Here is a 13,088-nt window from a genome sequence, read left to right as displayed (position 1 = left end):
ATTTTTAAAAGTCTCTATCGTGTTGATTCCTTTTATTGTAGGCAGGTGGGTATGGGCTTGTAAATACCCTGTTCTCAGCCCTGCAGCATCGAAGTGCTCCAGAGCAAGGGTCCTCCATCTCTGGGATGTAATTCCTGACGATGTGAGGTGGAGCTGACGTAATAAAACAGAAATAAAGTGCACAATAAATGTGATGTACTTGATGCATCCTGAACCCATTCCCCCTGACTCCCCGATCTGAGGAAAAATTGTGTTCCATGAAACCAGTCCCTGGTAACAAAAAGGTTGGGGAGAGCTCCAGAGCCTAGCCTCTTCATCACGGATGTCCAGACTCCCTTCAAAGGATGCCCTACCAGCTAGTTTTGTCTTTAGGGAAAGATTAGGAGACTGAGTCAGGATGCCTGGCTCCTTGATCTCAAAGTCCCTCCCCTTCCCCAATCTCATGCGGTGCTGTCTGCTCCCCTCCACCCTAACCTGATGGAAGCCTGGCCCTGGGGGAACCTCTGGGGTCCCCTGCAGAGTCTATGACTCAGAGGGTTAATTCTCAGAATGTACTGATTGTTCAACCCATCCTCGGCACCTGCAACCCCAGCACTACACTTACAGATTCATAATCACCTTGAAGTGTCAATTTGGCTTTGACATTTATCTTTCATTCATGTCATCTAGCTTATTTAGTAATATGATGAATGCCAATAAAAGCACCTCTCAAACCAAGAACTAGAATACCAGCACCAGGACATGCCATGTGCTCCTCTCCTCCCCCGACTCTTTATCTGCCCTCAGAAATAGCCACTACATGAATTTTGCAGCGTTTCATTGCTTTTGTTTTATTACCTTTATGATAATTCTGCTTGCTTTTGAATTTTATTTTTAAAAAGGATCTCACGCTATATGGTGGTCTGCAATGTGCTTTCCCTGACTATTCATTACATTTGTAAGATTCACCTATGTTGCTGCATGTAGCTGTGGTTCATTCATTTTCACTGCAATATAATGTTCAATTGTCTGAATGGGCCACAGCATATTTATCCACTCTTCTGCCATTGGACATGTGAACTATCACCAGGTTTTTGCTGATTTGAACAATGTTGGTTTGAATATTCTTACACATCTGCAAGAGTTCCCCTGGGGTATATTTCTGGGATAGTAATTGTTGGGTTATACTGGGATATGGCATGCAAACATTCAATTTTAGGGCTTCCCAGGTGGAGCTAGTGGTAAAGAACCTGTCTCCCAATGCAGGAGACATAAGAGATGTGAGTTCAATCCCTAGGTTGGGCAGATCCCCTGGAAGAGGGCATGGCAACCCACTCCACTACTATTGCCTGGAGAATCCCATGGACAGTAGAGCCTGGCAGCCTACAGTCCATGGGTCACAAAGAGTCAGACACAAATGAAGTGACTTAGCAAGTACACACATGTAATTGCTGGGTTACACTGGGATATGGTATGCAAATGTTCAATTTTATAAGACATTGCCAATTTTCCCCCTAAAGTGTCTGTTCCTGTTATGCATCTTCAACACTCGTATTAAGAGCACCAGTCTTTACTCTGTTAGAGGCACCCCAATGGCTACAGAAGTGAGGGCCCAATTGGCAGAGCGTTCACTGCCGAGGTAAGGTCCCCAGTGCCCTCCCTGCTGACCGAGGAGGTGGGAGGGAGCTGGGGAGGGTAGAATACAAAGGAACTCAACAGATTGAGGGTCCAAGTGGAGGTCACCTTCCCTCTGGTATCAGTCAGGCGCCCAGTGGGTTCTCAGGCCTGAGTTAACACAGGTCCAGGCAGGGCCCCTCCTGGATCGGGAGAGGGTGTGGTGGCTGGGGGCAGGAGCATAAACATTCCAGGGGTTTCAGGGGGTGACTTCTACCGTTAGTTGGGGGGCAGGGGAGGTCAGCTAACAGTGATGTTCAGGGAAGGTTTACTTTATTTCTTTAAGTCCCAGATCCCCTAGAAGCGAATCGAGGATGGAACAGGAAACTCAGGGGCCTGGTCATCGAAAGCATCAGAGGGCCCCGGGGCAAAATGCCTTGCTTAGCATATCCAGAGTCCATCTACACACCTCCAGAGGGCCTCCCTTCAGCCAGGGCCGCAAGAAGGGGAAGCAGACAGCGAGCAGGCAGGTGGTCCCACCAGACCCCTGGAGGAGAGCAGCTCACCCCTGGATCCTTGCTGGACGGACTCCACCTATTCCTCTGGGGGAAAGCACAGCATCCTCAGGAGAGGGAAGGGGTGCGGGTGGAGGACGGAGAACCTGAGACGCTTGTCTCCAGTGAAGCGAAGCGAAGCGAAGCAAGAGCTTGAAGCTTCCCCACAGCGACGCAGCCCAGATAGCCAGACCAACAGTTCTTCGGCTCCCAGGGGGCCCTCATGGGAAGAGGACTGGCTGGCCTAGTCTGGCTTTGGCATCAGCTCCTGGATGCTGAGTCTGGGCCAAAACTGCTCCTGAGGGCAAGGGGGGGTTGGGTGACAGCCTATAGCTGGCTTCTCCTGGACCGCCAACTGTTTGGCTTGGGGAGAGGCCCATGCTAGGTCAGCCTCCTGGCCCCGGAGGCACACATAACGTGCCTTTGCTCCAACGCAGGTGTCTGGACGAGGAGGTGGGTCTATGGCTTTTCCTTCTGGCTTCAGAAATGGTCTGTGAGAGAAAACCGGGGTCCTGAGAGATTCCATCTGAGTTCTCTCAGATGGATCCTGGCTCTCTACTCAGGCATCGTAGGAAGACCGAAGGTTCCCCAGGGCTAGATGGCATGGCTGAGAAAGGACCTTGGGAGAGGCCCAGCTCTAGTGCCATGGGGGTGGTGGTGGAATCTGTTAAGCAGTTTTCAGAGTATCTCAGGAATGGACTCCCATAAGCTCAGGTGGGCACTGCTGCCTAAGGCTCCATTTGCTTCTCCCTGGCCCTCTCCTTTAGTCCAAAAGGTGAGCTGAAACTGGAAAAGAAGTCGGGGTGCCAGCCAAGGAGCCATGGGGACAGCGGGCCACAGAAAGAACTGATGATCCCAGGGATCGTGGATTTCAAGCTGATCCGAGAGGCAGTGAGGACATCCAAGCCCCAAACCCCCAGTGCCTACCGCTTCGGTCGCCTCAGCCACCACTCCTTCTTCTCCAGGCACCACCCCCAGCCCCAGCACGTGACCCACATCCAAGGTAGGGCTGGGGTAGGCCAGGGCCTGACGGTGGGGGTTGGGGGGCCGCTGGAAAGGGAGGACCCAGCCACTCTTGGCCAAGCCAAGACCTACCTGGAGCAGGGTGGGGATTCCAAGGGCAGACTGCAGAGCCCTACAGGATTTACATCCCTGCCGATTCTCCCACCTTACAAATCAGAGAAAGGGATGAATATTCTGCTCCAGAGCTGTGCTCTCGTCTCTGACTCAGGCCATTTCATCCATTCAGCTATTTGTTCATCAAAGATCTAACGAGTGTGAACTATGAGTGGGGCACATTTTCAGGTCCTGGCGTTACGACCAAGCCAGACAGATGGTCCCTGGTCTCACAGAGCCAACCTTTAGTGGGGAAGAATAGAAAACAGATAAGGTGTCAGAAGGCTGGAAGTGCCAAGGCTATATACAGAGCCAAGGCCTGACCAACAGCATGGTATTCAAGCAAAGACTAAAGGAAGACAGGACATGACCATGTGGATCTCAGGGGGAAGGTGTCCCAGGCAGACGGAAGAGCCGGGACAAAGGCCCCCAGGCAAGAGCCTCCTGTTGGAGAATAGTGAGGATGTGGGTGTGGCTGAAACAGAATAAGGAGGAGGAGAAGTGAGACACAGAGGCAGTGGGGCCCATGTCCTGTGGGCCTTGGAGCTCACCGTCGTCATCCTTAAGCCATCTCACTGAGTCAGATGGCAGCCATCAGAGGGTTGAGAGCAAAGAAGTAACAGAGGGCTCTGCTGGCTTCTGAATGGACAGTGGCTTGGACCAGAGAGATAGCAGTGGAGGAGTTAGTGGCCCTGCTCTAGAGAGATAGAGAAGGCGAGGCCAACAGACTTGGCTGATGGATTAAAAATGGAGTATGAGATGGAGAGAAGACTCAGGCTGACTCCCAAGGTGTTTGGTCTGAGTAACTGGAAAATTGGGTTTGGGCTAAGATAGAGGAGCCTGTAGACGGGGCCAGTGGAGGATGGGAAGAGTCGGGGTTTGGTCTGAGATGCTGGGAGATGCAGCATGTGAGATGCCTCTTAGAAGTCCCAGGAGGGTTGGTGGGGAAGCCCGAGGGAAGGCGCCAAGTAGGCAGTCGCGTCAGTTTCAGGCAGAGATGCAAATGTGAGAGCCACTCAAATGGGAGTGGTGTTTGAAGAGGTGTGCTGGATGGGGATCATCACAGGACCCTGTAGAGGCTAGGGAGGAGAACCTGGCATGAATCTGGGGACCCCAAGGTTACGGGGTCGAGGAGATGAAGGGGAAGTGGCAGAGCAGTGACTGGTGAGCTAGGAGGACCCGGGAGAGAGAGGGGTCCTGGCGCCAGAGGAAAGTGTTCCGGGAGGAGAGAGTGAGAAACTGTGGTTAAGTCCTAACCACGGTGCTCCCCAAAGCTTAACCATCTAACGATGCCATTGCATACATGCTAAGTCACTTCAGTCACTTTGCGACCCCACGGACTGTAGCCGACCAGGCTCCTCTGTCCAGGGGATTCTCCAGGCAAGAATACTGGAGTGCCATGCTCTCCTCCAGGGGATCTCCCTGACCTAGGGATCAAACCCACGTCTCTTTCGTGTCCTGCATCGGCAGGCGGATTCTTTACTACTAATGCCACCTGGGAAGCCAATGATGCTATAATCCTACACAGACCTTAGCCTGGAGGTTCCTCACATGTAAGCTGCCTCTCACCACCCCCAGGGTGCCATGCACTCAGACCTGCAAGGCTGACAGATGGCATGAAGTTTTATCCAGAGGGTCTCGCACCCCGTGGTTTGAGTCAAGGCCCTTCTCGCCACAAACTGTGGCTTAACGCCCTGCTCCCACTCCTCTTCTTGAAGCTGCCTGCCTCTGTGTGCTCCACACACTCTGTGCGCTCACACCTGTACTTCCTTACCCCGTCACAGAAAACCAAAGGGACCCCCAGATGAGGGTCCCAGGCAGCCCGGGTTCTCCTCTCCCCTCAGCCAGTCTCACTATGTGACCCTGAGCCCATCCTTTCGCTGCCATGCTGAGTGTCCCCTGGGGTAAGGTCAGAGCGGTTGAGAGGCCCTCCCAGCCCTAGCCATCTCTGGGGTTGTGTTTACTGGAAGAAGTGGGGCTGAGTGCTTCCCTGCCCACCAGCCTCCTCCCATTTTCCTGGAGTTCTTGGGGTCCACTCAGGTCCCCTTTCCCACTGCCTCCAACCCTTAACAGATCTCACCGGGAAGCCTGTCTGCGTCGTCAGGGACGAGCTCTCTCTGGCCACCTCTCCTCAAGCCACACTCTTATCCCGCTACCTGATCAGGATGCCCACCATCTCGGTGCCTGTTGGAGACCCTCAGTCCAACCGGGACCCCCGGCTTTATTCTGGTGGGTACTAGGGCCCTATACCTTGGGGCTATACCTGGCCCCAAGGGCTGCCTGGCTTGGACAGGTGCCTGAGAAGGAAAAGGCCATGGCTCTTAGGTGGGTGGGGGTCCAAGGTCCTCAGAAATGCACCCTTGCTTGGCTCTGAGGTGTTTGAGGAGTCAGAAAAAGCAGAGGACAAACATATCTGGACAACAGACATGTGACTTCCAGCTCTAGCCAGGAACAGTATTGGAAATACTGAATTTTGTAACCTGTGTGCTCAGGCACCGGCCAGTCAGAACAGTTAGCCATAGGGAGTGCTGGGGCAGCATTTCAGAGGCCTCCACTTGGGCCAAGCCTCTCTCTTTCCCCAAAGAGCAGGGAGGATCCTGGAGAAGGGGCGGAGGGGCCCAGAAGGCTTCCTGCAGGGCTCTTTACCAACCTGGCCAGGAGTCGCTCAGTGTTGTAGCAACTGGCACAGCCTATCAACTGAATCTCCACCCTGGCTTCATTTTCCTGAAAGAGGCAAAGCGAGTCTAAATCACAAACATCTCGGTACATGTAGCCAAACATTCTCCAGCATTTCCCAACTAAGACACAGGCTGGGACACAAATGTCAGCAGCAAGCACTCCCACCCACCAACCAATAGTGTGATTCCAGCTCCTTCCCTCGAGGGCACCACCTGCCCTGTGAAAATACCCTTCTCTTTAAGATCCTGGGTGGGAGGGCAGGGAGGAGAGGAGGCTCTTCCACCTATCCCCCTTCCACACTCGGCCCAAAGGGAGGGTGCACAGGGAGACCCCGGGGATCAGTTGGCCAGATCTTGCCCCCTCCTCCCAGAGGCCTGGAAGAAGGAGTTGAAGGACCTGGCTTCCCGGGTGGCCATCTTCACCAAGGAGAGTGAGCTGAAGAGCAAGGAGGTGGGTGCAGAACAAAGGAGCTGTCCAAGAAGAAATGAAATGGACCCACTCCTTTGTAACTAAACCGCTCCCACGTGGTTCCAACCACACCAGCACAGAGCAAACCTTCTCAGGAAGGTGGGAGGCACTGCTGTTGGCAGAGGGGAGGGGTCCCTGAATATAACCCAAGGGACAGGGTCACAGTGAGGGTTCCGAGAACACAGTGTACCTGGTGGAGAAATCCAGAAAGGGTTCATAGTTTAGAAGAGGACGGAGGGAGGTGTTCCTGGTGGAGGCACATGGCACAGATGTTCATTCGCAAGCTAGAAAATACAGGAGAGCGTTTTAGAAAACGGAGGGTTTAAAAGCACAGGAGATAAGCGGGCAGCAGTGAGAGAGGAGTCGCGGGGGGGCCGACTTTGGATGTGGGCAAGATCAGCTTGCCTCTCATTTCTGAACTTAGTTTCATGTTTCACCTGACAAAGGGATGGAGCATCACTGAAGGATTTCAGAGAGATTGGCGGTAGCCTGAGTGCTATTTGCTGATAAACCAGTAAAGACGAGGAGGAGGCAGCTTGAAGGTAGTTGGAACTGGTCCTAGGACAGGCCTGGCCCCTGTTGGCTGAGATTGGTCCTACCCTTGTCTTGGGCAGCAGAGTTCTCATTCTCATTCCACAGCTAACTTGCTGTAACACTCAGGGTAACTCAGCTAAGCTCTCTGGGCCTCAGTTTTCTTATCTTTAAAATGGGTGGTCCCGTGGTTAAAAATTCACCTGCCAATGCAGGGGACACGGGTTTGATGCCTGGTCCAGGAAGATCCCAGTTAAAGAGTTCGCAAGCCACAACTAAAAGATCCCCCATGCCGGAACTGAGACTGAGCCCAGCCAAATAAATAAGTACTAAAAATAAATAAAATGGGGAGAAGGATACTACCAGTCTTAACTGGAGTTCCAGGGGCAGGAGGTCCCAGGCCTTGTGCCCACCTGGCTTGGGAAGGTTTTCCAGGGCAAAGAAAGGATGCTAAGCTGTGGGGGACAGGTTTAGGGGCAGCGGAGCTAAGAATTAAGGAAGGCAGTGGGGGTCTTGGTACAGGATACTATTTTCAAATCTCTGATGGGCTGAGGGGAGGGACCTGAAGGAGGGCCTACCCAGGCAAGACCAAGGACCATGGGGGTGGGGGCAGCCGACCTTCAGTAAAATTCCAGGAGGAAGAGCAATGGCTATAAAGGAAGGGCTGCCCCCACTGGTGAGTGGGGTCTAAGACAGGTTGAGGCTGGCCTGGTTGACATCCTGGGTCCCTGGCCTCCTCCTCTTCTTTTCACTTTTCCCCTCTGCTTTCTCTTCTTTCTCTCTGCCTGGAGTCTCTGGCCACATTTTTCCCCAGCAGAAGGAAGAGCCTCAGCGGGAACAGGGGGCAAAGTACTCAGCAGAGACTGGCAGGCTCATTCCTGCTTCTACCCGGGCCATGGCCCGCCGCCACTCCCACCAGGGCCGAAACCAGCCTGCGAGCAGAGATGGAGGAGACCAGACCTTTGTCCTACAGGATCAGGAGCTGCTGGTGAGGTGCTGGGAAGGCTGGGGGCTGTGGACCCTATGGAGGCCCTCATCTGAGGGCAGAGAACTTGGTGGAACCTGCTCCCAGGCTCACGAGGATCCAACTAGGACCCTTGCATAGTGCCTTCACGTATGGCTTCTTCCAGGGAGAAGGTCTTGTCCCTGAGACCCTAAGACTCAAAAACCCCAGCTCCAGGAGTCAGGAGCCTGGATTCCAATCCCCAGCTGCTTCTAGGTTTCTGTGTAAGCCTTTCCATCTTTAAGTCCTTTCCCTTCTAGGGACCTTAGTTCTATCATTTAGTCAAACTGGAAGAACAGATGTTTTATCACAAGGTCTGGCCCCGCGGTGGTACTTGATAAGTTAAGGAAGGGAGCCGCAGTAGTGGAATGAGAAGCATGGAGGTGGAGGTCTGTCTGGAGGTGGAGGCCCTGCCTGGTGCATCCTCACCACACCCAGTTGCCCCCGCAGCCTGCAAGGCTGGTCCCAGCCAGGTCCCCACACTCTGGAGGGGTCTGGTCTGTGCTGGAACAAAGCATAAAGACCCCTCCTCTGTGTTCAAGTTTCCCATTAGGGCCTGGGAGGCACGCAGGACTCATGCCAGTGGGCAAGGCAGTACAAGTCCCTGTTCAGAGGTGCACGTGTTCTCCAGGAGAGGCCAGACTGTGGCGACATCTTGACACCTGCCCCGTGACCAGCACTTTAAAGCATGCAGTCCCCTTGCAGCCTTATGACAGCTCAGGGAACAGACACAGCGGACAGGGCAGGGATCCCCACTCCACAGATGAGGAGGCTGAGGCCCTGCCAGGTGATGGCCTGTGGCCCAGGTCCCCAGAGAAGGAGCAGCCTAGCAGGGGCTCAAACACAGTGCTTTCTCCACCATAGGGCGGCCTCACCTTGCCTGGAAGTAGGTTCTCAGGTCCTGTGGGGAGGGGGCACAGGGCAGGTAAGTTGGATGCGGAGAATGGAGGAGGGTCCCAGGCCGATGAGGGGTGGGGTTCACCTCAGCAAGCGGGTTCCCTGAGGGAGAGGGTGGGCAGCCTAGCAAGCGGAGGCCTAGGGCAAGGCCTGGGGGCGAGACCTGGCCCAGTTTCCACTCTGCCAGGGACGTGGCAGACCTGGGGAGACTGGCGCCAAACACTGAAGGGACCCCACTTTCCTAGGACTCCAGGAGCTCCACCACCCACTGCAGGCCCCGGCTCTACACAGCCGCCGCCATCAGCAGCCCCGCCTAGGGAGCCCCCGTAGCCCTCCTCAGACAGGCCTGGATCTCCTGCCGCTGACCCTTTACTGGAGGACGCAGTGGGGAAAGGGTCCTGAAGTAGCAAAGATGTGGGAGGTTGAGTGGGCTGAGAAGGACCCTGGGAGCGAAGACAGCCCAGCCCTGGGCGGGAAGGGGCTGCCGACTAAGCGGTGCACAGAACCAGCTGGCTCCAACCCTCAAGCTGTCCACAGGGATCAGCCCACCTCTTTGCTAACATCTCCAGACTCTGAGCTTAGGCACTTCAGGAAGGGGAGGCCCACGAGGTCCGTGAAATTCCCACACCAAGGAGCCAGGCATTCGGGACTCGGTGCGTCTCTAAGGAGCTGACAGCCAGCTCTGACCTCGCCTCCCCAGTGAGGGACCTTGGGGTACAACCACACAGGGCTCAGGGATGGGGGGGTCCAAGAAACTGACTCAGAGGCTTCATTCTGCCACAGCATCTCTGCCAGGTGTCCTCCTCAGATCCCTCATCTGTCCAGGAAGGGGGTGAAAAACCTTCCTCCAGGGCTATTGGCAGAGAAAGCTTTCTATAAAGTGTAAAGTCCATGCAGAGGGTAGGCAGGGACCATCGTGGGGGCCAGTCTAGCCAGGGATGTGGGGAGAGAACACTTTATGGGGAGGGGCTGTGCTGCCGGCTAGAACATGCTGTCCAGCCACACTGACCCAGGCCTGTCCTCCTGCCCACAGATCCTGGAACTGCTTTCGCAAATTCTGCAGACAGACTCCTTGAATGCTATCCAGTTCTGGCTACTCTACGCGCCCGCCAAGGGTGAGGACATCGTCCTGGGCCCCGGTTCTCATCTGAGTGGAGGCTGCTGAGGGCTGTGTCCTCTGGTTCTCCAGGACTCAGATTCACTCCGCTCCCATCCCATGGCCTTACACGGGGGCTGCTCCTCCTTTTTGGAGTCACAAACTAACCTTTTCCAGCTAGACAACATCACTGCCTTCTCCTCCGCATTCCTCCGCAGGGTTTCCACAACACTGCTTCTTAGAGCAAACCCTCCTGCATGCTGACCCCTGGGATTTGGCCCCTGGGAAGGAGACAGACAGTCCTTAATCCACCTCTGTGGGAAACACACATGCACAAAGATGCAAATACACACACGTAAGAGCACACATGTATGCGTACACATGAATGGACATACACATTCATGCTAATATATGTGCATAAGAGCATACACATATGTACACATAAATGGATACACACATTCAGGCAAACACACACATAGGTGCACACACATGTGTACACGTGAACAGACGTACACATACACACTGGGATGGTGAGTGGAGAGTGTATCTAAGTAGAGGGGTGAGGAACAATCAGAGAACTGATTGGACCAGAGAGTGGAGGAGGAAGGGGAGGAGGACGGGGAGGAAGGTGGGTCCCCAGCAGGCTTCCCAGAGAGCCGGGGGTGTGATGGCAGGTAAACCAAGAATAAGATACACACGAGCAGGTGTGTAAAGGTGTGGAAGGCTGAGGCATGCTTAAGGGCCAGAGAGATGCACGGCCCTCCCCATGGACTCCTGTGGGACAGAAGAGCTAGAGGCCCTGCTCCTGCCCATCCCATCCAGCAGCAGGACGGGGGCTGAGGTCTTGCCCCTGAGCATCCTCCCCCCAACCTCGGCTGTGCTTACAGAGAAAGACATGGCACTAGGGCTCCTGCAGACCGCGGTGGCTCAGCTCCTTCCCCAGCCCCTAGTGCCCATCCCAGCCGAAAAACTCCTGAACCAGCTCCTGGAAGTTCAAGACTCACTTCAAGAGAGGCACCAGCTACCCTACAGGTGGGGGTCACACCCCTCACCGGCCCCTCTGTTCCCGGAACTGCTCCCTCATATTCAGCCACTTGTCTGCCCAGGTGTGGCCCGAGGAGGCCCAGGGAAGGAGGCCAGAGCCTGGGCTGCCTGTGCCTGCGCTGGAGGAAGAGGCCCCGCTCTCCCCAGGACCCCTGGTGCCACCTGACGGCTCAGAGGCTTTCTCTGCCAGACCAGACTCCAGAGGCCTGCTGTGGAGGATATGGCGGGGAGGAGCAGGGGAGGCGGTGACCTGCGTCACTTGTAGCAAAACAGCTGGATAAGCCACACACATCAAGCTCCCCAGGAGCTCCTGGGCCTTGGGAAGACACAAGCAGAGAAGGAAGGGTAACATAAGGCATGCAGAAGTAACTTTGTGCTGGTACTAAGTCCTCCAGATGGCTGAAAGAAGGATTAATGACAAGCTGGGGAAGGGGAAGATGAGGGAAGGCTGCACACAGCAGGGCAGCAGGGCCTGGGTGTCAGCCATGGGACCAGCAATCCTGAGTGTCCACTGTGTGTACCTGACACGGCTGGGTGTTGAACACATTTCTAGTCCATGCAGCCACCCATGGAGGCAGTATGGCTTCCCATTTTACAGATGAAAAGACTGAGGCTCAGGACAGTTGAATGATAGCCCAAAGTCACCCGGGTGGGCAGCAGAAAAGCTGGGACTCATATTCAGGCTTGGGCTTCTCAGGTGGCGCTGGTGGTAAAGAACCCACCGGCCAATGCAGGAGACATAAGAGACAAGGGTTCGATCCCTGGGTTGGGAAGATCCCCTGGAAAAGGAAATGGCAACCCATTCCAGTATTCTTGCCTGGAGAATCCCATGGACAGAGGAGCATGTCAGGCCATAGTCCATAGGGTCACAAAGAGTCAGACAAGACTGACACATCTTAGCATGCATGCAGACTCAGGCTTATCCAACTTCCCAGCCCAGCAGCACTCAGAGTCCCGAGGAGCTGGTTGGAAAGGCAGATGCCCAGGGATTGCCACATAGTCGAGTAGGGGTGAACATGGAGATGTGTATCTTAAACAAACAAATGCAAGAGTAGGGCAAGTCAGGAGTGAGGAGGACTGGGAAAGCCAGGAATTCGAAGTGATAGGGAATGTGAAATTTGGGAGTGGCTGGATACTGGGCAGACTGAGAAGGAGGAGGCGGGATGCAGTGCTGGCTTGTATGTGTTAAAGGTTATAGGTGCCTGCTCTGGCCCCAAACTTGGTTTTCTTGTTTAGCTTGAGACCAGTGGAGACACAGTGGTAAGGCAACTTCACGGTGATCTTGGGAAAGCCACCTCCCATCTGTGAGCCTCAGTTTCACTCTTTCAAAAACCCTGTCTCCTAAAGTCATAGAGAAGAAACATTACATCGGGTGCATCAAAAGGCTTGCTGAAGTGCAGAGCCTATACAAGACAGGAGCATTATCCATACTTGTCAGTAATTCATTAGGGCTCACTAGGGTTCCCATCTTCAGGAAAGCAGCAGGCCAAGGGAGGGCCAGTGCAGTGGCCTCTCTTACAGCCCCCTAGATAAGGGCCTTGGTTCCTTGTGGCCACAGTGAGCGATAGTGCGCAGTTGTTGGGGTCCTGCTCAGGGTGGGGCCATCCCTGGATAGATACCTGCTGGCTCTTCTGCCTTTCCCAGGGGCACCTTCCCTACCTCCCCGCCAGCCCTGTCACTCAGCTGGCTGTCTGGCTCCAGCCTGACCTTCCTAGCTGTCCTTATGTTGGTTTTAGCCAATCCCCGAAGAAGATGAAGACACCACCTCTATCAAAAAGCGAAAAACCAGGTAAGAGTCCCCACAGCAGGGCACTGGGGGGCTCACTGAAGCCCACCAAGGCTAGATCCCTTGGGGGATTCAAGGACCCCTCTAGAGATGGGCCCCTGCCCAAAGAAGCTGCTCATTTTATCCATCCATCCATCCACTCAGCAGATCCTTAGTTAGTACCCAGGTGCTAGCCTCTGGGGATCACTGGGGGAGAATTCAGAGATGGGTTCTGCTGCCTCGGAGCTTACATCCTAGGGAGAGACGTGCAGACCACAAAGACACCTGAGGGAGATGGTGCCGTAAGGGAAATAACAGGGCAACAGGAGAGTCAGAAGGATT

At 54.5% G+C, this 13,088-nt stretch overlaps 1 protein-coding gene across 1 annotated transcript in view; it reads left to right on the top strand.

The window, feature by feature from the left end:
- The first annotated feature begins 1,571 nt into the window (after positions 1-1,571).
- The window catches only part of TBATA (thymus, brain and testes associated), a 13,113-nt gene continuing 1,596 nt past the window's right edge, over positions 1,572-13,088 (top strand). The window contains exons 1-8 of the mRNA XM_010852397.1: positions 1,572-1,618; positions 2,915-3,150; positions 5,337-5,492; positions 6,313-6,392; positions 7,759-7,929; positions 9,875-9,956; positions 10,825-10,969; positions 12,718-12,770. Coding sequence (XP_010850699.1) covers positions 1,572-1,618; positions 2,915-3,150; positions 5,337-5,492; positions 6,313-6,392; positions 7,759-7,929; positions 9,875-9,956; positions 10,825-10,969; positions 12,718-12,770 — 970 coding nt within the window. The remainder of the gene's footprint in view (positions 1,619-2,914; positions 3,151-5,336; positions 5,493-6,312; positions 6,393-7,758; positions 7,930-9,874; positions 9,957-10,824; positions 10,970-12,717; positions 12,771-13,088) is intronic.

The sequence above is a fragment of the Bison bison genome, unplaced genomic scaffold, assembly GCF_000754665.1.
Source record: "Bison bison bison isolate TAMUID 2011002044 unplaced genomic scaffold, Bison_UMD1.0 scf7180017864309, whole genome shotgun sequence".
Taxonomy (NCBI): Eukaryota; Metazoa; Chordata; class Mammalia; order Artiodactyla; family Bovidae; genus Bison; species Bison bison.
This window is presented reverse-complemented; position numbering and strand designations above follow the sequence as displayed.